The 17,263-nt window shown below is 48.3% G+C and overlaps 1 protein-coding gene across 1 annotated transcript in view; it reads left to right on the top strand.

Moving 5' to 3' along the window:
• BMP7 (bone morphogenetic protein 7) overlaps positions 1–17,263 on the top strand; it is a 132,135-nt gene that overhangs the window by 97,771 nt on the left and 17,101 nt on the right. Inside the window, exon 3 of the mRNA XM_077460572.1 lies at positions 5,131–5,279. Within this exon, the coding sequence (XP_077316698.1) occupies positions 5,131–5,279 (149 nt within the window). The remainder of the gene's footprint in view (positions 1–5,130; positions 5,280–17,263) is intronic.

Raw genomic sequence — 17,263 nt, 5'->3', positions numbered from 1 at the left:
AGGGCGGACACTATGTGATGGGGGGCACTATCTGATCGGAGACCGGTTGTGTGTACACGGCATTAGCCGGAGGATGACCTCATCAGTCTACTGCTGCTCTCTCATTGTCCAGTGGGGGGGGGTGGAGAGAGTACACCACTGTACTCCTTACCGGTAAGTTGTCTCAGGGTGTTAAATTTCAAGACCGGATGGGCAGAAAACAGAAAATCCTGTTTTTTATCCATTTATAGTTCAGCTTTTTAAAGGCTGCGGAGACCTCACGGCCAGACTCCCCTGGCTATCGGAAACGCCTTTTGGTGATTCATTCCACCCAAAACTGAAAACCGCCACCCCCTTTTAGTTGACTTTCTATACTAAACAACACAAATGGTATTTTGGAAGGTGGGGGGGGGGTGAAGTCAACAGACTCGCAAAACCTTCCCAGAGCACTTCATCAATTATACTGCGAGTGTGGAGATGTTTTAAACATGGCTCTCTATTTCCAGCGGCCATGTTTTATGGCTCCCTCTGAGGGGCGATTTTCTACGTAAAGAATTTCAATAAATATCTTGACATTCTCCATAGTGCCGGACCCACCTTTTTACGAGCTAAATTTACCGGCCTCTCTGGGGGGGTGGGGGGGGGGGCGAGGTCGTAATACAGCAGACCAGTAATAACCCCCCCCCTTCCCCTTCCTCCACTGTGTTTTAAAGGCCAGAATCTACAATGCACAAGCTGAAGCATTTTCTGTGACCTCTTGCACAAAATTCAATTCAATAAATGAGTGTTTTAAAAGTTTATATCTTGCTGCTGTGGGACTTTCATGGCAAGTATTTGATTTTTATTTTTTTTTCTTTTCCTGGGAAAAAAAAATAAAATATATATTTTATAAGTATTTACATGGAATTTCTAGTGTATTTCCAATATCCTTGCTTGGGCATCTCTGTCCAACGTCTTCACTTTTTTTAGCAATTGGATGACAGCTAATAATGTACAGTATTTCACAAAAGTAAGTACACCCCTCTGACAGTCACCAGCTCTCTGCTCATGGAGCTCTGAGAACCGAGTGATTGACATTGTTTGATCACTCGGTTCCTAGTGCCGGTGTCTTGTCAAATAGCGTCCTCCATCAGATAGTGTCCCCTGCGTACTGCGCATGCGCAGTACACAGGAACACAGATTCCGAAAATTGCCGAGGATGAACGGCGCCTGCGCCGTGAGTCCAGGTTCTATCCCCACTATCCAAGTGGACATAGAGTTAGAATAAAAAAGAGCCGAGCGCAGCGAGGCCGAGCCCGAAGCGTGGCGAGCGAAGCTCGCCCGCGAGGGGCCCTCTAAAATTCACAACCCTATGTCCGCTTGGATGGTGGGGCTACCACCTCCACTCACGGCGCAGGCGCCGTTCAGCTTCGGAGATTTTCCGAAGTTTCGTCTGCTCCATACTGCGCATGCGCAGTACGGAGCGGACACCATTTGATGGGCGGACTCTATTAAGCAGAACACTGGCCGCTCCCATCCTCTCCACAGCCCAGCGCTCCAGTGAAAGGGGGGGGGGGGGCAGAGCCCTTGCGACTGTGATGATGGGAAATCCAAAATTCTACAGATGTCTCCAGAACAGGAGGTGAGGGGAAATCTTCCAGTGGGGACACCTATCCAAAAGGTGATTCCCCCTTTTTTTTTTTTTTAGGAGGTTGTATTTCACTTCCTGTTGTGTCTCTAGGACAAGAATTGTAGGGTAATCTACTCAACGGGACATGGATAGCTAAAAAAAAAAACTCTGCCTGGGGGTTCTAGCCCCTCCCTATGTTTTCCCAAAGCAAAAAATGGCCATATACTGTATCTCACAAAAGTAAGTACACCCCTCACATTTGTGTCAATCTTTTCTTCTGTCTTTTCATGTGACAACACTGAAGAAATGACACTTGTCTACAATGTAAAGTAGTGAGTGTACAGCTTGTATAACAGTGTAAATTTCCTGTCCCCTCAAAATAACTCAACACACAGCCATTCATGTCTAAACCGCTGGCAACACAAGTGAGTACACCCCTAAGTGAAAATGTCCAAATTGGGCCCAAAGTGTCAATATTTTGTGTGGCCGCCATTATTTTCCAGCACTGTCTTAGCCCTCTTGAAGAAGGTTCTCATCCAAGATTTTACAATACACGGCCCCTGTCCATTGGCTAATCAATGTGGCAAAGTCGGCCTGTACCTTTAGCGGAGAAACAACCCCAAAGCATAATGTTTCCACCTCCATGCTTCACAGTAGGGATGGTGTTCTTAGGGTCATCGTCAGCATTTTTCTTCCTCCAAACACAACGAGTCCAGTTAATGCCAAAGACCTCAATTTTGGTCTCATCTGACCACAGCGCTTTCTCCCGATCCTTCTCTGAATCATGTCGATGTTCATTGGCATGACTGTACATGTGCCTTCTTGTGGAGGGGGGACCTTGTGGGCTCTGCAGAATTTCAATCCATGGCGACGTATTGTGTTACCAATGGTTTGTTTGGTGACTGTGGTCCCAACTGCCCCACCAAGCTCCTCCCGTGTATTTCTGGGCTGATCCCTCACTTTTCTCATGAAAATCAAGAAGACCTGGACAGCTGCACTCAAAAAAACTTTTTTTTTTGCCTTTTATTTCCTGTGAACAAAAATACAAGCCACAGCAGGAACAGACAGGAGCTAACGCGTTTCACACTTCAATGTAGTGCTTAGTCATAGCTTTTCTCATGAAGGAGGAAAGAGAAGGGAAGCGCCACCTAAGTGCAGTAGTTAAAACAATCTTTTAATGTGCAAGGATGAAAATCGATTGCAGGATAAAAAGTATTTCAGGCTTAGCAAATCCAGGGTATGTGGAGCAGGGGGTGCCTTGCCTCAGCGTCCATGCGAGTTCCGTGTCATGCTAGGGGGCTGTGCAGGGAGAGATGTTAAATCATCTGTATATAGTGTGGCCACTAGAAACCAGTGTGGAACGTGGCGGTAGATGACGTCACCAAACAAACGGCCGGGTTTAGCAAGCAGGGAATGGGTAGAATAGGCTACGCGCTCGGAGCTCCAGCTCCTTCTACATGCCTAAAGGGAAAATGGTCCTCCATAGCTATTTATGGATCACTGGCGAACGTGGGACTACAGTGACCAGCCACGCCCCTTTTTTAACATACAATAACATAGAGCAATTAATAGACTTGTGCACAACGAAAAATTTCGTTTAGTTTCGGTTCGTTGTCATTCGTAAAAAATACATAATTTCGTCCTGTTATATTCGTTATGTTACGTTGATAAATTTTCGGATAATTCGTTATTATTCGTAGAGTGTTTCATTAGTTCGTATTCATTGAAATTCGCTATTTATGTATGCATATACATTCGTGATAATGATTCGTAGTTTGTAAAGTCGTTTGTTTATTGAATCTTTTAACACACACAATGACAACGTCTCTTCTCCTCGGCTCAAATACAATACAACACCCTTCTCACTCAGTTCTCAGGAATGCACTTTGCCAGTAATCCAACCTCCGGCACAAAATTGATTAGCTGATTGGACTATAAGATTTACTTTTGAGCTGACCTTTTGTTTCATTAGATCTGTAAAGAATTATCGAATGATGTTGAATTCATTTGAATTCATTCGTTATATTTCTTTCGTATTCGTTGTAATTCGTTATTTTTTTATTCGGACATTCGGATGCATCCGAATGTCCGAAAGATTCAAAATTTGGCCGAATTTCGATTCGTTACAAAACGAATTGCACAAGCCTAGCAATTAAAGACTATGGAAATATAGAAATATGCAGCGATAAAAATATATGATAAAAATATACTATATATATATATAATTTATATTAAATAAATTGATCAAAAATAGATCACAATAATCGCCTATACTCAAATCCATAAGAAGCAATTGTATACACACTTAAAGTTGTTGTAAACCCTTACAACACACTTTGACCTACAGGTAAGCCTAGATTAAGGCTTACCTGTAGGTCCAAGAAATATCTCCTAAACCTATATGGTTTAGGAGATATTTGCCCGAATACAGGCACCGCAGCGGCGAGCAGGCGCACTGAGTGCGGCATTTCCAACGACGCAGCGTGTCGGCTCCCTGCGCATGCGCGGGAGTGACGTCATCGCAGCTTCGCCGAATGACAGCGGCGTAGCTGCGAGACCCCACCGAGAAGATGGATGCGCCGGACTACAGGGGACAGCGGTGACATCACTGGCTCCTGTGTCAGGTAAGTGACACATAATGGACTACTATGAGATGCGATGCGATGTATAGTAGTCCATTATACTTTGCCTTTGCAGGGAATGAAAGAGGAAGTAAACTCATCAGGGTTTACTTCCTCTTTAAACAATACATGTATGTATACCAAAAGGATAATGATGGGAGGGACTCACTTTTCTCATGACCATCCTCACCCCATGAGGAGAAATCTTGCATGGAGCCCCAGACGGAGGGCGATTGATAGTTATTTTGTATTTCTTCCATTTGCAAATAATCACAGTTGTCTCCCTTCTCACCAAGCTTCTTGCTGATGGTCTTGTAGCCCATTCCAGCCTTGTGCAGGTTTACAATCTTCTCCCCGACGTCCTTTGGCAGCTCTTTGGTCTTGCCCATGATGGTGACGGTTGGATTGGAAGAAAGAGATTCTGTGGACGGGAGTCTTCTATACACATAACGAGTTGTTGTTAGGAGAACCTTCTTACATGGACAGGACTAATCTGTGTACCATAAGAGCACCTACTGGAGCCAGTCTGTGGGGGGGCAGAATTATTGTTGGTTGGTAGGGCATCAAATACTTATATTACTCAATTTATAACATTTGTATCATGTGTTTTTTTTTCTGGATTTTTGGTTGATATTCTATCTCTATCATTTAAAATACTCCTATAATAAATATTATAGACCCCCTCATTGCTTTGTAAGTGGGCAAACCTTCAAAATCTGCAAATCTGCAAGCTGGGTGATTAAGGAGGCACCCGTGTGCACAAGCTCCTCAGCCAGGCGGTGTACGTCCATAGACACACACAGTACTGGTAAGTCATGCCCCTGCCTCCTACTCACCGAAATTTGACCGGCAGCAGGCGATGTGCTTTAATGCTTTTCTGTACCGTGTCACATTATCGCTAAGCATTCTTGTCTTTTTCAGGGATTCTGACCTATTCCTGCTGGATTCCCGGACGATCTGGGCTGCAGAGGAAGGCTGGCTTGTATTCGACATCACAGCGACCAGCAATCACTGGGTCCTCATCCCGCAGCAGAACTTGGGCCTGCAGCTGTCTGTGGAGAGCAGTGATGGTAGGTGGTTGGCTTGTTAAACGCAACATGAAATATGGGATGCTTGGTGAACTATGATTTGATGGTTGTCGCTGTTAACCTGTGACCCTCACTTCCTGAGAGGGAATGATATCCCTGCAAGGCGAGGCAGAGCTGCTTACACAAGGAGGTACAAGAGTCGAGCCAGGCAGGAGAATGAGATGTGAGGAAGCTTTAGGAGATTGGTTGCACACTGTGCATAACGCAACCCTAAACCCTGCACTCTGTACACAGCACACCCCTGAACACTGCACTCTGTACATAGTTCACACCTGAACACTGCACTCTGTACACAGCACACCCCTGAACATAGTGTACTCCTGAACTCTGCACTCTGTAGGTAGCACACTTCTGAACCCTGCACTCTGTACATAGTGTACTCCTGAACTCTGCACTCTGTTGGTAACACACTTCTGAACCCTGCACTCTGTAAACAGCACACCCCTGAACTCTGCACTCTGTACATAATGCACACCTGAACCCTGCACTCTGTACATTGTGTACTCCTGAACGCTGCACTCTGTAGGTAACACACTTCTGAACCCTACACTCTGTACATAGAGTACTCCTGAACTCTGCACTCTGTAGGTAACACACTTCTGAACCCTGCATTCTGTACACAGCACACCCCTGAACTCTGCACTCTGTACATAATGCACACCTGAACCCTGCACTCTGTACATAGTGTACTCCTGAACTCTGCACTCTGTAGGTAACACACTTCTGAACCCTGCACTCTGTACACAGCACAACCCCTGAACTCTGCACTCTGTACATAATGCACACCTGAACCCTGCACTCTGTACATTGTGTACTCCTGAACTCTGCACTCTGTAGGTAACACACTTGTGAACCCTTGCACTCTGTACACAGCACACCCCTGAACTCTGCACTCTGTACATAATGCACACCTGAACTCTGCACTCTGTAGGTAACACACTTCTGAACCCTGCACTCTGTACACAGCACAACCCCTGAACTCGGCACTCTGTGTGTAATGCACTCCAGAACTCTGCACAGTGTACGTAATGCACTCCTGAGCCCTGCACTTTGTACACAGCATATCTCTGAACTCTGTATGTAGCACACTACTGAACCCTGCAGTCTGTACACTGCACACCCCTGAACTCTGCACTTTGTATTCAGACCCCTTTCACACTGGAGAGTTTTGCAGGCGCTATAGCGTTAAAAACAGCGCCTGCAAAACGCCCTAAACCAGCTGCTCCTACGGCTTTCACACTGGAGCGGTGCGCTGGCAGGGCGTTAGAAAAAGTCCTGCCAGCAGCTTCCACCGCTGCTCCCCATTGAAATCAATGGGGCAGCACTGCGATACTGCCGGCAAAAAGCCGCTCCGGTGGCGTTTTGCGTGCGGATTTGACCCCTTTTCGGCTGCTAGCGGTGGGGTTAAAACTAAAGCGACGGTAAAGCCTGTGAAAGGGGTCTTAATGCACTCCAGAACCCTGCACTGTGTACGTAGTGTACTCCTGAACTCTGCACGTAACGCACTCCTGAGCCTTGGATTCTGTACACACCCCAGAACTCTGAACATAAAGCACTACTGAACCCTGCGCTCTGTAAACAGCACACCCCTGAACTCTGCACTTGTGCATAATGCACTCCTGAACCCTGCACTCTGTAAACAGCACACCCCTGAACTCTACACTTGTGCATAATGCACTCCTGAACCCTGCACTCTGTAGGAAAATGAAAATCCATTCTTGCAGTGTTGCCAACCCCACACTGCAAGGGTTAAATGGTTGTTTAGACTGGAGGCAGAGGATTAAGGTATAAATGCTTCTTAGGCCCCTTTCGCACAGCGGGCCTGATCAGGTCTGCCTTTCAGTTTTTTTAGGTGGACCTGATCGGAAAGGTTCATGCATTCTTATAGACAGGCTGGTGTACATGGACTTGTGGTCCCGCTCACCTCGGGGTCCAATGCAGTCCGCTGCTCGGGGGTTCCTTGCTTTTACGGAAAGCTGCCAATGAATCATGGGTTAAAAATCTGCATTCAGTGCTCACCTCCACTTCTCCTGGTCTCTGAGTGCAGCAGGGGCAGCATTGTCATTGCAGGAAGCTAAGAGCTCACTGGATTTCTGGCAGATCAGCAGGTATTTTTCTGTATTCGCATCATTTTTTAGGGATAAAACTTGGGGGAATGTGCATATGTGGCAGAGATTTATTGAATATTTTTGTAGTTGTGCCCAGACATACACTTTAAGTCTGAAGGCGTTTTACCTCTCTGGACGTGTGCTGTGTGAAGGAAGGAACGTTTTCAGGCCAGTGTAGATGGTTCTAGGTGGAGCCAGGAAACCAGAAGCATCCACCCTGTAAAATGTCACCTAATTAATCTAGGTCACCTCCTACGCTATTAGAGACGGACAGTCAGATCGTCATTCATCCCAGAATGTGATTTTTCTGCTTAATCCCCGCTCGCTCGCTGAGGAGGACGCCTCACCCTTTGAGGAGCCGAAGGAGCTTCTTTTGAAATGCCAACTTCTTACAGGAATAACACACGTCCATTCCTTAAAGGAGAAGTACGGGGAAAGCTCATTTGGCTGTAGTTCGTTCTCCTGTGGCTCAGAGCAGTGCAGTTTTGTTCTGCACTCCTTTGACCCATTTTCAGCAAACGGCAATGGGAAAGCCTGCTGTCAGCTGACAACACAGAGCCGGTAACCCTGGACCGGCACTCAGCTCGGCCTCTAAGTAACCTGAGCCGGCCCCTTCCATCTTCTCCGCAGCCCAGCTCTCTGCTCATGGAGCTCTGAGAACCGAGCGATTGGCGGTGTTTGATTGCTCGGTTCTTAGAGCCAGCTGCTCCCATCCTCTCCGCAGCCCAGCGCTCCAGTGAATGGGGGACGGGGGGGGGGGAGCAGTGATTGACAGCAGCTCTCTGCTCATGGAGCTCTGAGAACCGAGCAGTCGGTGGTGTTTGATCGCTCGGCTCTTAGAGCCAGCTGCTCCCATCCTCTCCGCAGCCCAGCGCTCCAGTGAATGGGGGACGGGGGGGGGGGGAGCAGTGATTGACAGCAGCTCTCTGCTCATGGAGCTCTGAGAACCGAGCAGTCGGTGGTGTTTGATCGCTCGGCTCTTAGAGCCAGCTGCTCCTGTCCTCTCCATAGCCCAGTGCTCCAGTGAATGGGGGCGGGGGGGAGAGCAGTGATTGACAGCAGCTCTCTGCTCATGGAGCTCTGAGAACCGAGCAGTCGGTGGTGTTTGATCGCTCGGCTCTTAGAGCCAGCTGCTCCTGTCCTCTCCATAGCCCAGCGCTCCAGTGAATGCGGGGGTGGAGGGGGGCAGGGCAGAGAGCGGTGACTGACAGTCACCAGCTCTCTGCTCAAGGAGCTCTGAGAACCGAGTGATCGACAGTGTTTGATCACTCGGTTCCTAGAGCCGGCCGCTCCTGTCCTCTCCACAGCCCAGCGCTCCAGTGAATGGGGGGGCGGGGGAGCAGAGAGCAGTGACTGACAGTCACCAGCTCTCTGCTCATGGAGCTCTGATAACCGAGCGGTCAGTGGTGTTTGATCACTCAGTTCTTAGAGCCGGCCACTCCTGTCCTCTCCACAGCCCAGCGCTCCAGTGAATGTGGGGGTGGGGTCGGCAGAGAGCAGGGACTGACAGTCTCCAGCTCTCTGCTCATGGAGCCCTGAAAACCGAGTGATCGACATTGTTTGATCACTCGGTTCCTAGTGCCGGCTGCTCCCATCCTCTCCACAGCCCAGCGCTCCAGTGAATTGGGAGGGGGGGGGGCAGAGCCGATTGCGCCTTTGCGACTGTGATGATGGGAAAGCCAAAATTCTACAGATGTCCCCAGAACAGGAGGTGAGGGGAAATCTTCCAGTGGGGATACCTATGCAAAATGCAAAAGGTGATTCCCCCTTTTTTTTAGGAGGTTGTATTTCACTTCCTGTTGTGTCTCTAGGACTAGAATTGAAGGGTAATCTACTCAACGGGACATGGATAGCTTAAAAAAAAAAGCTCTGCCTGGGGTTCTAACCCCTCGTTATGTTTTCCCAAAGCAAAAAATTGTGATATACTGTATCTCACAAAAGTAAGTACACCCCTCACATTTGTGTAAATCTTTTCATGTGACAACGCTGAAGAAATGACACTTGTCTACAATGTACAGTAGTGAGTGTACAGCTTGTGTAACAGTGTAAATTTGCTGCCCCCTTAAAATAACTCTGTTACTGTATATACTCATATTTCATTTAAATATCTTTCTTAATAGTCACAAAGGATATAAATCCACTATGTTTGCACTAAAAGCCTTTGAAAACCCAGATCCTACTTGTAAAAGTAGCAGTGGCATCATTGTTGTGCTGCACATAGCCTGTGTAGAGAGTGGAGCTGTGGGAGGGGCCCAGCAGGCTCCACCCACTACAGGCTGCCTGCAGAAAACTTGAGGGGGGAGGGGGCGGAGACAAGACCAGTCACCCTGCACAAGAAGAGAGAGCAGCAGTGAGTGGTCTTTATTACAGGAGGGGGGTGGAGACGAGACCAGTCACCCTGCACAAGGAGAGAGAGCAGCAGTAAATGGTCTTTATTACAAGAGGGGACAGAGACGAAACCAGTCACCCTGCACAAGGAGAGAGAGCAGCAGTGAGTGGTCTTTATTACAGGAAGGGGCGGAGACAAGACCAGTCACCTTGCACAAGGAGAGAGCAGCAGGGAGCGGTCTTTATTAGAGGAGGGGGCGGAGACAAGACCAGTCACCCTGCACAAGGAGAGAGAGCAGCAGTGAACGGTCTTTATTACAGGAGGGGGCGGAGACAAGACCAGCCACCTTGCACAAGGAGAGAGCAGCAGTGAACGATCTTTATTACAGGAGGGGGCGGAGACAAGACCAGTCACCTTGCACAAGGAGAGAGCAGCAGTGAACGGTCTTTATTACAGGAGGGGACGGAGACGAAACCAGTCACCCTGCACAAGGAGAGAGAGCAGCAGTGAGTGGTCTTTATTACAGGAGGGGGGTGGAGACGAGACCAGTCACCCTGCACAAAGAGAGAGAGCAGCAGTGAGCGGTCTTTATTACAGGAGGGGGCGGAGACGAGACCAGTCACCCTGCACAAGGAGAGAGAGCAGCAGTGAGCGGTCTTTATTACAGGAGGGGACGGAGACGAGACCAGTCACCCTGCACAAGGAGAGAGAGCAGCAGTGAGCGGTCTTTATTACAGGAGGGGGCGGAGACGAGACCAGTCACCCTGCACAAGGAGCGAGAGCAGCAGTGAGCGCTCTTTATTACAGGAGGAGGGCGGAGACGAGACCATTCACCGTGCACAAGGAGAGAGAGCAGCACTGAGCGGTCTTTATTACAGGAGGGGGGCGGAGACAAGACCAGTCACCCTGCACAAAGAGAGAGAGCAGCAGTGAGCGGTCTTTATTACAGGAGGGGGCGGAGACAAGACCAGTCACCCTGCACAAGGAGAGAGCAGCAGTGAGCGGTGTTTATTAGAGGAGGGGGCGGAGACAAGACCATTCACCGTGCACAAGGAGAGAGAGCAGCAGTGAGCGCTCTTTATTACAGGAGGAGGGCGGAGACGAGACCATTCACCGTGCACAAGGAGAGAGAGCAGCACTGAGCGGTCTTTATTACAGGAGGGGGGCGGAGACAAGACCAGTCACCCTGCACAAGGAGAGAGAGCAGCAGTGAACGGTCTTTATTACAGGAGGGGGCGGAGACAAGACCAGTCACCTTGCACAAGGAGAGAGCAGCAGTGAGCGGTCTTTATTAGAGGAGGGGGCGGAGACAAGACCAGTCACCCTGCACAAGGAGAGAGAGCAGCAGTGAACGGTCTTCATTACAGGAGGGGGCGGAGACAAGACCAGTCACCTTGCACAAGGAGAGAGCAGCAGGGAGCGGTCTTTATTAGAGGAGGGGGCGGAGACGAGACCATTCACCGTGCACAAGGAGAGAGAGCAGCACTGAGCGGTCTTTATTACAGGAGGAGGGCGGAGACGAGACCAGTCACCCGGCACAAGGAGAGAGAGCAGCACTGAGCGGTCTTTATTACAGGAGGAGGGCGGAGACGAGACCATTCACCGTGCACAAGGAGAGAGAGCAGCACTGAGCGGTCTTTATTACAGGAGGGGGCGGAGACGAGACCAGTCACCCGGCACAAGGAAATAGGGCAGCAGCGAGCGGTCTTTGGTATAGGAAGTCTCACACTGGATTACTGCACAGATCTGGAAGAAATACATAAAGCTCACCAAGATTCAAGGAGAAATACTCATGATTCTTGTATTTAGACAATATTCACTTATCCCGGAGTTCAGCTTTAATAAAGAACTCCACTCAGCAATAATGATCACATCATAAATTCCATTTAATACCCCCGTGAGAGACCTTGCACAACCCAGTAAGGAGTGAGCTATCACCATCTCCTCTCCACTCTCCATAGGGGACAGCTGTGGCCTTAATTTAAGGATTGAAGCTTGCCATAGTCAGACGTAAGCCGGACGCATTTACCATCACATGTGTTCTGTGCTAACCGCAGCAGATAAGGATCAGTAAATGGCGTCCGGAAAGCAGTTAAAAGTTTTTGTTTACTCATAAAAGAAAAAGAAAAAATGTCCGGAAAGGAACAAAAAAAAAAAAAGAAGAGAAAACCACTTGAGAGGCTGTGATAATTACCTAGGCATGCAAGACACGGCGAGACTTCTCCAATCCTCTGCTGTGCAGATGTCAGCCCCATGTGCTTATACATCTCTAGACGGTTATGTAGGAACCTTTTATACCCCAGACAGAGTAATGACCTAATATCTGACTTGATACTCAATCCTCTACACCAGGGGTCTCCAAACTTTCTAAACAAAGGGCCAGTTTACTGTCCTACAGACTTTAACCCTAGAGTTCCTCAGAGGAACTTAGTTGAGAATGGCTGCTGGTTTTGCCAAGTAGCATTGGCCCCGGAACTATGCAGACACCATCCGATGGGAGGTCAATGACCCACAGCTCAAGTAACCCCTACCAACCTCTTGAGGAACACTAGGGTTCAATAGAAATTAGCTTGAGAATAGCTTCTGGCTTTGCCAAGTGACCTTGACCCTGAAACTGTGCTAGTACCATCAGATGGGAGGTCAATCAGCGACAACACCAGGAAACCCTACCAACCACTCAAGGAACCCTAGAGTTCCTCAGAATCTTTGTTGAGAATGGCTGCTGGTTTTGCCAAGTGGCATTGGCCCCGGAACTATGCAGACACCATCCGATGGGAGGTCAATGACCCACAGCTCAAGGAACCCCTACCAACCTCTTGAGGAACCTTAGGGTTCAATAGAAATTTGGTTGAGAATAGCTTCTGGCTTTGCCAAGTGACCTTGACCCTGAAACTGTGCTAGTACCATCAGATGGGAGGTCAATCTGCAACAACTCCAGGAAACCCTACCAACCACTTGAGGAACCCTAGAGTTCCTCAGAATCTTTGTTGAGAATGGCTGCTGGCTTTGCTAAGTGGCATTGGCCCTGGAACTATACAGACACCATCCGATGGGAGGTCAATGACCCACAGCTCAAGGAACCCCTACCAACCTCTTTAGGAACCCTAGGGTTCAATAGAAATTTGCTTGAGAATAGCTTCTGGCTTTGCCAAGTGATGTTGACCCTGAAACTGTGCTGGTACCATCAGATGGGAGGTCAGTTAGCGACAACTCCAGGAAACCCTACCAACCACTTGAGGAACCCTAGAGTTCCTCAGAATCTTTGTTGAGAATGGCTGCTGGCTTTGCCAAGTGGCATTGGCCCTGGAACTATGCAGACACCATCCGATGGGAGGTCAATGACCCACAGCTCAAGGAACCTCTACCAACCTCTTGAGGAACCCTAGGGTTCAATAGAAATTTGGTTGAGAATAGCTGCTGGCTTTGCCAAGTGACCTTGACCCTGAAACTGTGCTGGTACCATCAGGTGGGAGGTCAATCTGCGACAACTCCAGGAAACCCTACCAACCACTTGAGGAACCCTAGAGTTCCTCAGAATCTTTGTTGAGAATGGCTGCTGGCTTTGCCAAGTGGCATTGGCCCTGGAACTATGCAGACACCATCCGATGGGAGGTCAATGACCCACAGCTCAAGGAACCTCTACCAACCTCTTGAGGAACCCTAGGGTTCAATAGAAATTTGGTTGAGAATAGCTGCTGGCTTTGCCAAGTGACCTTGACCCTGAAACTGTGCTAGTGCCATCAGGTGGGAGGTCAATCTGCGACAACTCCAGGAAACCCTACCAACCACTTGAGGAACCCTAGAGTTCCTCAGAATCTTTGTTGAGAATGGCTGCTGGCTTTGCCAAGTGGCATTGGCCCTGGAACTATACAGACACCATCCAATGGGAGGTCAATGACCCACAGCTCAAAGAACCCCTACCAACCTCTTTAGGAACACTAGGGTTCAATAGAAATTTGCTTGAGAATAGCTTCTGGATTTGCCAAGTGATGTTGACCCTGAAACTGTGCTGGTACCATCAGATGGGAGGTCAATCAGCGACAACTCCAGGAACCCTACCAACCACTCAAGGAACCCTAGAGTTCCTCAGAATCTTTGTTGAGAATGGCTGCTGGCTTTGCCAAGTGGCATTGGCCCTGGAACTATACAGATACCATCCGATGGGAGGTCAATGACCCACAGCTCAAGGAGCCCCTACCAACCTCTTGAGGAACCCTAGGGTTCAATAGAAATTTGGTTGAGAATAGCTTCTGGCTTTGCCAAGTGATGTTGACCCTGGAACTGTGCTGGTACCATCAGATGGGGGGTCAATCAACGACAACTCCAGGAACCCTACCAACTACTCAAGGAACCCTAGAGTTCCTCAGAATCCTAGCTGTGAATGGCTGCTGGCTTTGCCAAGTGTCATTGGCCTTGAAACTATGCAGGTACCATCAGATGAGAGTTCAATCGCCCCCACAGCTCAAGGAACTGCTACCAACCTTTTGAGGAACCCTAGGGTTTCCACAGAATCTTGGTTGAGAATGGTCTGTTCTCTTTTTTTATTTATACAGTGTGCATTGATGTATCAGACTGTGTTTAATAAACTTACTATAAAAAAAAGAGACCCTGTCACCAGCTTTAAAATATGCAGGTAAAAGCGCAGAAAAATCAAGTATTTGACCATTCTTCCAGAAGCACATTTGTGAGGTCAGGCACTGATGTTGGATGAAAAGGCCTGGCTCGCAGTCTCTGCTCTAATTCATCCCTAATGTGTTCTATCGGGTTGAGGTCAGGACTCTGTGAAGGCCAGTCAAGTTCCTCCACCCCAAACTCGTTCATCCGTGTCTTTATGGACCTTGCTTTGTGCACTGCTCCAAATCATTTGGTTGGAGGGGGGATTATGGTGTGGGGGGAGGGTTGATTATGGTGTGGGGGGTTGTTTTTAAGGGATTGGGCTTGGCCCCTTAGTTCCAGTGAAGGGAACTCTTAGGGCGTCAGCATACCAAGACATTTAGGACAATTTCAACTTTGTGGGAACGGTTTGGGGATGGCCCATTCCTGGCCAGTCACGTTCCTCCACCCCAAACTCAAAAGTCTTTTGCTTTGTGCACTGGTGGGCAGTCATGTTGGAACAGGAAAGGGACATCCCTGAACTGTTCCCACAAAGTTGGGAGCATGAAATTTGTCCAAAATGTCTTGGTATGCCAAGCCCAACTCCACACCATAAACCCTCCTCCACCAAATGATTTGGACCAGTGCACAAAGCAAAGTCCATAAAGACATGGATGAGCGAGTTTGGAGTGGAGGAACTTGACTGGCCTGTACAGAGTCCTGACCTCAACTCGATAGAACACCTTTGGGGATGAATTAGGAATTCTCGCCCAACATCAGTGCCTGACCTCACAAATGCTCTTCTGGAAGAATGGTCAAACATTCCCATAGACACATCTCCTAAACCTTGTGGACGGCCTTCCCAGAAGAGTTGAAGCTGTTATAGCTGCAAAGGGCGGAGCCAACTCAATATTGAACCCTCTGGATTAAGACTGGGAGGCCATTAAAGTTCATGCGTGTGTAAAGGCAGGTGTCCCAATACTTTTGACAATATAGTGTAGACGAGGTGTGTTGCCATGAGTTGGGCTAACATAACCACAATGCACAAGTGTGAATGGGCGCTTAGATTAGGTAAAGGGGGTGGCATGGGCCAGTTTTTTTTTACTTTTTATTTGGAACGGAGATCGACTCCTGAAGAAGGAAAGTTTCAGAGGAACACGACAAAATTTGGAGGAGCTTTTGTGTTTGTTTGCAAGAACGTTCTTGTGGTTGAGATCTGACCTAAAATATCTCTTCTACTGAGAACATTCAATTATACAAATGACGTCCGCGTCCAATCTGATATATTGATTGCAGCCGCTCTGCACGGGCGCGCTCTCCGCATTCCTCATCCACCTATCTCCTGCAATCTCGCCGCGTGTTTTACGGGCGGGTCTGTGTGCCGCGAGGCCCGAATCACCTGAGGGTTGGCCTTTTATGTTCCTCCCGAGAAATAAATTCACAGTCTACGTGCGACTTTTCTTTTTTTTTATAGTTCTTTATTCGGAGGTCCTGTTCTCGTGAACTCTCTTCAACCCCGCAATGTGGGAAGGGTGGAGGATTTATACAAGGTGAAGGTTTAATATGCTTCCAAAAGTTTTTCCTTATTTTAGGATCTGCAGCTTTCATTGAAATAATCCCTGGTGATCCGGCCATAGAAGCCTTTGTTTAGGCACTCGTGAGGAGACAACTTTCTCCTAATTGTGAGGCTGCGTTGTCACCTTGTCCTGTGCACCCAAGGTGGAGGCTACAACTGCCCATTTCCACATAAAAAAACTAAAACGTGTGAAATACATTCCCCCCCCCCAGGTTTAATCTACGGCTGGTCACATGACCAAAAGCCTAGGCATTAAGTCACATGATTTCTGAAAGCTGCTCCTCCCCCCTTTTCAGCAGAGTACTTAACAAGATTTCTGGGCTTTGGGTCACTGCATTGGTGCTGCCTAAAGCAGCATTTTCTCCAGGGAAGGTGAAGACCCTCACCACTAAAACTACAACCACTACTACTACCATCACTACTATCATCATCATCACCACCACCACTACTACCATCATCATCACCACCACCACTACTACCATCACTACTACCATCATCATCACCACCACCACCACTACCATCACTACTACCATCATCATCACCACCACCACTACTACCATCATCATCACCACCACCACTACTACCATCACCACCACCACTACTACCATCACTACTACCATCATCATCACCACCACCACTACTACCATCATCATCACCACCACCACTACTACCATCACCACCACCACTACTACCATCACTACTACCATCATCACCACCACCACCACTACTACCATCACTACTACCATCATCATCACCACCACCACTACTACCATCATCATCACCACCACCACTACTACCATCACCACCACCACTACTACCATCATCATCACCACCACCACTACTACCATCACTACTACCATCATCACCACCACCACTACTACCATCACCACCACCACTACTACCATCACTACTACCATCATCACCACCACCACCACTACTACCATCACTACTACCATCATCATCACCACCACCACTACTACCATCATCATCACCACCACCACTACTACCATCACCACCACCACTACTACCATCATCATCACCACCACCACTACTACCATCACTACTACCATCATCACCACCACCACTACTACCATCACTACTACCATCATCATCACCACCACCACTACTACCATCACTACTACCATCATCACCACCACCACTACTACCATCATCATCACCACCACCACTACTACCATCACTACTACCATCATCATCACCACCACCACTACTACCATCATCATCATCACCACCACCACTACTACCATCACTACTACCATCATCATCACCACCACCACTACTACCATCACCACCACCACTACTACCATCACTACCACTTCTACTACCATCACTACCACTACCA

This window comes from Lithobates pipiens, unplaced genomic scaffold (genome assembly GCF_037356315.1).
Source record: "Lithobates pipiens isolate NorthernLeopardFrog02 unplaced genomic scaffold, aLitPip1_a1.2 Scaffold_28, whole genome shotgun sequence".
NCBI classification, from domain to species: domain Eukaryota; kingdom Metazoa; phylum Chordata; class Amphibia; order Anura; family Ranidae; genus Lithobates; species Lithobates pipiens.
This window is presented reverse-complemented; position numbering and strand designations above follow the sequence as displayed.